Below are 6,000 nucleotides of genomic sequence, written 5' to 3'. Positions count from 1 at the left end.
CTGGAATTGGTAATTTTTGTGTGTCTCCTACCTTGTTGTGAACTCAAGATTTGGACATAATTTGAGAAAATGTTGACTAATTTTATTATAATGGATTTCTTTGGAACCGATGTGCTTTTCCTTTTAAGTTGAAAAGGTTTTCCATGTAAATCTTTTTCATTTTTCTTTTTTGGTGTGGTTTATTTGCTTTGGGATTGAATTGTGTTCTTGGATTGAAAATTTTGGTGATTTTTTTTTTGTTCAGAAAAAAAAAAAAGAGATTGATTGAAATTATATGTTGGATGATTTTTTTCTTAATTCACATTAGACTAGATTGTGATCCAACAGAAATTTATAAGAAAAGAATTGAAACCAAAAGGCATCCAAGTGAAACTAGTACACACATTTAATATAGTTTGTTTTTTTTTTTTTTTTGAGAATTAGTTTAATACAGTTAAGGGACCTTGATTTTAAAAATTGATATTTTTTTTTTATAAAGATTTAATATATAGCGTACACTTCTGATGATTGTGTACTCTATTATCAGACCAAGAGATAAGAATTGAACTCTAAATTTCTTATTTCAAATTTTACCAGTTGAGCTAACTAGAACTCGCTTGATACAATTTAAACCTATATAAGGTGAAATTTAAAGAATGATATATGCATTGTAAAAAAAGAAAAAAAAAAGTATGATAAATGTATAGGATCAACGTTCTAGTTTAGCTTCATTTTATTTTTATTTTTCACCAAGAGATGCTGGCCCAAAAAGAAAGCAATATATATTAGACCAACCCATTATATAAAACATAGACCCAGTTTGTCAACACCTAACTAAGCCCACATCTCAGCTCCACAGTCACCCATATCTGAGAAGTGAGAACCAGCTTTCAGAGAAAGTCCGTACAATTCTTCTTCTTCCTAATCCTAGGGTTCTTCAGAGAGAGAAGCTTAGGCACTAATCAGATTGAAAAGATGCAGAGTTTGAAGCGATTGACACACCAAGCTTCTTCTTCGACCCGAGCTACTCTATTGGGTGCCCAGCTTTCAAGCCACCAAGACAAGCTCTTTCTTCATCCTACTCGTCAGCATTTAGCTCAAAGGTCTTCCATTCGCTTCCTCGACATTTACCAGGTACTTTTCATTTTCTTTTTTCATCTGGGTCTGTTTGGTTTCCGAGAAAACGTATAGGAATATGAGCAAAAATCAACCTTTTCTTTGTCTTTTATTTTCTTCTTGTTAACTAAGACATGTAGTCCAAATGTACTGTTTTGGGTTATTTGAAGTGGGATTTCTTCCATTTCGTTTTTGCTTTTGGTATAATTCGATTTTGTTGAGGTATATATGCTTATCAAATTTTACTGCATTTCTTATTGGTGCAATATGTATTGGATAAGCTAAATTTTGTTTTTGTTATTTGAAAACCTATTTGATTGCAGCTGGGAAACAAAACAGCAATCGAGAAAGAGCGTGCTCGACTGTGAGTCTTGTTTTTTTTTTTTTTTAGACTCTTTTATGGAGCATATTTTGAAATTCCATGGGTATTTATTGATGTGAGTTAGGGCAGTGCAGATGAGATGAACCGGGGATACTTTGCCGATATTTCAGAACTTAATCAACATGGTGGTAAGGTATTGGTGCAATTAAATACTGCCATATCTTCTACTGGGCTAATGTAAATTTTTGTTTTGGTGGAAAGGAATTTTTTGCATTGGTTTCCATGTGGTATATTAAGTGTATTGATACTGAGTTAGAATGGTTGAGATTTAGTTTACATCAATTTTGACAAAACTATAAAAACCACTTTCTGTATTGTAAAGGTAGGATTTTATTAAAAATAGTGTGCTGAGATGGTTAAATAGAGCTTACTTTTAACTTTTAGTTGTGATTTCTGTTACTTCAAACAAGCTGATGAGTTATAATCTTCTTGGAAATCTTACAACCTGTGCATCATATAGGAGTATAGGACTAGATGATAAAACAATTTGCAAGTGAATCATGTTCTTTATTTTATTCTTTAATGTGTAGGAATCGTTTTTTTCTTTTCTTTTTTTCTTTTTTGTGCAGATTGCAATGGCAAATAAAATTATAATTCCTGCAATGGCAGCTGTAAAGTTTCCTGCGTTAGAAGTGAACTACTCTGATGGTACAACAGTGAAGTTGCCAAAAACTTCCAATGGAGATATTGTTGATGTGGACAAATCAGCTATCCCTAAGGCATCTTTGCTATGTCTTTCATTCCGAGCAAACTCTCAGGTATTGAACAATAGTTATGCTTATTTGGATTGCTTATTCACTTAATATCTTGTACTGTACCCTGTATGTGCAATAAAGCATGTAATATGTGAAGTGATCTATGAACTACTTAACATGGTTTCATACACGATATTCATTTTTGGAAGTGAGGTCTAACTGATGTCCAGGAGCTGTTTGTGAGCTGGAATAAGGCAATTAAAATGGTAAAATACAATTCAAGAAAAGAATAATGAGTGGAGAGAGAGAGAGTGAAATCTTGGTAAGCAATTCATTCTTTTTTTTTCTTTTTTCTTTTTTTTTTGGGGGGGGGGGGGGGGGGGGAGGAGAAGAAAACTTGATGCACTTAGTAAAATCAAAAATGAAATCTATCATACTGGTTCAATTATCTCCCTCACTTGATTACATAACGTAATTCCCTTAATTAAGTTGTCTGAATATCAACAAATGTTAATATTTTCCCTCTTCTTTTTTTCTTTTAAGAAAGCCAAAGCTGAGACTTTCGTGGATCCTATATCTTTGAAAAATTAACTTGGTTGGTTGTTTGGGAATTTATTCTTTTCTTCTCTAATAAAAATTTATTACTTATCCAATACACACACACATATTATATATCAGTTGGTTGGCATCTTTTATTTCTTTATCTTGCTGTTGCTGGTACAATATGGTGTTATTTTTCCTTGACAGGCAATGATTGATTCTTGGAGTGGGCCTTTTATTGATGCTTTTAGTAATTCAAAAGACGTTCAGCTATATGAGGTACTGCAAATTTGTTATATATGATTGGTTCAATTTTTAAATTCTGGACCTAGATCAGTATGTGAAGAATTATACAAATATAGCTCAGATGATTTGTCTAACATATGTTCGTGAAGTTGCATAGCTGTGTACATAGAGTTTCAATGACTGAGCAGAGACTTGTTCTCTCTTTAACTTTACAATTTATGGCACTGTGCTAAACTGTATAAGTTGCCTATCCTCCTTCACCATCTGGTCAAGCATATTGAAAACTGAAGCCCATCTGATGACTACCATGTTTCGTGATAGATTGTTAGACTAGGCCTCTTCCAAATTTCCAGTATGCAACCATTAACAAATTCTTATGTTGGTTTTCTTTCCTGTATAAAACACCGGTAGCAAGGGTTTTAAGCAGCAATGTGATTCTAAAATGGTTTAAACAACCAAAACCAAACGCCATTACAGAGGGTTAAGTTTTCTGTCACGCAGACATTCAGAATCAGAAACCCTTTCTTTAAAGACATCTTATCACATAAACTATTATAATGCAACAGATATTATCTTTTTCTTGGAAAATATTATTAGAAAGTCATGGAGCAAAATCAAATATTTTTGGTAATTTGTGCTTCAATAGTTATCAAGAGCTCTAGCTCAAATTTTCTTCCTTCCCTTGCAAGAGCAAGGTTGATGATGAGGTCTTTGGTTCAGACCTCACTAGGTGTGTGCCTTACATTCCAGTTAAAAATTGTGTTTATGCTTCATGGTTAGCTCATTCCAGATACAATGCCAAGGTGCATTATTAAGGATTTAAAATGTGTCCAAGTTACATTTTTTTCATTAGTAAACATTCAGATGATACTAAGGTGCATGTGTCTATTATCTTTTCAGTGCGCCTTAATAATTTATTGCTAATAATTATCTTTCAATTATTACAATTTAAATTATCAATAACATATTTAGGTTGTTCCAGGTATCATTTATAGACTCTTGGTTCTTACGTTTGAACCCTATTAAGCAGCTGCTTCTTCGGATAATGAAAAAATCTAATGGAGGGAAGGATGCTCTTCAGAAGCAGATTGTGTATTCATTCGGTGACCATTATTACTTCAGAAAAGAACTAAAAGTTCTGAACCTTCTCACTGGGTACAAATTTTCCATTGCCTAAATTATTTCATGGAAAACCAGATAAAGTTGGTGTAAAAACCTTTTATTGGCATTTTCAGGTATATTTTTCTACTTGACAAATTTGGTAGAATAAGATGGCAAGGCTTTGGATTGGCAACGCAAGAGGAGTTGTCATCCCTTCTTTCTTGCGCATCGCTTCTTTTGGAAGAGAAATGAGGTAGCCAAAGCATTTTCTAAGCTTGTTTTACTTTATCTTAAACTGCATGGCTAATGATATTATAATAAGAAAAAATAGAATTGCACTAGTATTGTTGGGCCTCAACTTAAGTATGTCAGATATACCATAGTATTATGATGATTATATTTTGATGCAAATTTCCTCTTCTTCTTTTTCATAAAAAGTTAGGTGGTTTGTCATTTCCTCCTGTTTTCATTTTCCTTATCATTATGCATTGTTATTTCTATTTCTGTTTTTTTTTTTTTTTTTTTTTGTGGGAGTTTATTAGGGTACCCTTTCTTTTGCAGAATGAAAATTTTGACTCCCTTCCTTATTGGTCTGAAATCACCCTTGGTTATTTGCAGTGATGTTGGCTTGTGAAAAGGAGTGGGAAGAAAGAGTTGTCATGGTGGCATTTGTAATAAGCCTCTTGGCCCAATGGATCTGGGGATTCAGATCTGTAAGGGGCCTCTGTTTTGTAGCTGTGAGACCTGCAAATTAGCTTTTGAAAAAGCAACTGATGTAGAATAACTTTCATCTTTATGAAATTTGAGGGGAAAAACATCTACAAAATTTACGATGAGCAGGAATGATATAGTTCTTTATTCTTGGTCTTCTAAACTTTATTTCTTTTATTCCACCAGTGTCTTTCATTTTATGTAAAGTTGCATTTAAAATTTTCTATTACAGAACATATGTTACCACGTTGAAGTCTTCCCGTTGCATAATGGAAAAGAGCTTCTTGTGGTGGTGACACTCTTGCTCCGGACTCCAGGCTCCAGCAGTATGAATAGATGGAGTGCAAAATTTATTTAATAGTGCAAACTTAAAAGTTTCTGTCTGGCAAGGATGCTTTGATGAGATCTACAAGAGAGAGAGAGAGATTCTCTTCTAAAAGAATATGTATTTTCAAAGATGCTTTTGAGTCCAAACTCTAGAGATAGAGAATATGTTCTGAGATATGTAATGTCATAATATGTGTCTTTCCTTTTTGCCACATCCGTTGTACAAATATGGGTGTTAACGGAAACAGATTAATGAAAATTCGCCTATGTTGTGGATGAAGAGTCACAATGAGTAGTATTAGTTGGGGGATTGTTACAGGGAGGGATTTATTTTTTCTTACAATGATTCACTGAGAACTTCTTTAAGCATCAATTAGCTTTAGCATGATTTGGTCATAGCAAACACTGCATTATGAGAAGGTGCGCGATAAAGATCAATTTGCTGAGAGCTCCTGACTGTTCCTTAAAGCTGCATCAAGCAAAATCCATATGTATAATTCTAGGAAACACGCAAGGGCTAGTAGGGCATATTGCCAAATATTTCCCTAGAACAAATTCTAGGAAACTGAACTGTTTTAGCTAATAAGTGGATAGATATGTGAGCATTATAAGCATGATGAAAACAAATTGCATTGGAAAATTTTCACCTTTATTGACTTGCATGATTGAAGTAACATTAGCATTAGTTATGTTGTTAAATTCTGCATTATATTATTCATGATTTTTCCTTATGCTGGAACAACACTATCAATGAAATGCTTGAAGATGCCTCAAACAATGAGCCCATATAAAGGCTACATCAGCAAGCACACACCATTTAAGATTGTTGTTTAACATGATGAGTCTGCATCGTAAGAAGAATTTCTTGTATAAGTTTGCCTATAGTGGCGTTTTGTAACTCGA

General features: G+C 33.5%; 1 protein-coding gene across 5 annotated transcripts; it reads left to right on the top strand.

Moving 5' to 3' along the window:
- The first annotated feature begins 796 nt into the window (after positions 1 to 796).
- LOC112035489 (mitochondrial ATPase complex subunit ATP10) lies at positions 797 to 5,377 on the top strand. Of its 5 annotated transcripts, none has more exons than XM_065779332.1 (8): positions 797 to 1,113; positions 1,419 to 1,459; positions 1,547 to 1,605; positions 2,087 to 2,235; positions 2,920 to 2,991; positions 3,941 to 4,113; positions 4,194 to 4,312; positions 4,678 to 5,377. In XM_065779332.1, the coding sequence occupies exons 1-7, from the start codon at positions 955 to 957 to the stop codon at positions 4,309 to 4,311; spliced, it is 771 nt and encodes a 256-aa protein (XP_065635404.1). In that variant the 5' UTR covers positions 797 to 954; the 3' UTR covers position 4,312; positions 4,678 to 5,377. The 5 variants fall into 5 exon arrangements, with proteins under 5 accessions (XP_065635404.1, XP_065635405.1, XP_023924083.1 ...); XM_065779333.1 differs by having other exon boundaries at positions 1,547 to 1,610; positions 2,047 to 2,235; positions 3,989 to 4,113; XM_024068315.2 differs by having other exon boundaries at positions 1,547 to 1,610; positions 2,047 to 2,235; positions 5,003 to 5,377.
- The last annotated feature ends 623 nt before the right edge of the window (positions 5,378 to 6,000 follow it).

This window comes from Quercus suber, unplaced genomic scaffold (genome assembly GCF_002906115.3).
Source record: "Quercus suber isolate HL8 unplaced genomic scaffold, Cork oak 2.0 scaffold_205, whole genome shotgun sequence".
Classification (NCBI taxonomy): Eukaryota; Viridiplantae; Streptophyta; class Magnoliopsida; order Fagales; family Fagaceae; genus Quercus; species Quercus suber.
The sequence above is the reverse complement of the archived record's forward strand: the minus strand, read 5'-3'. Positions and strand labels throughout refer to the sequence as shown.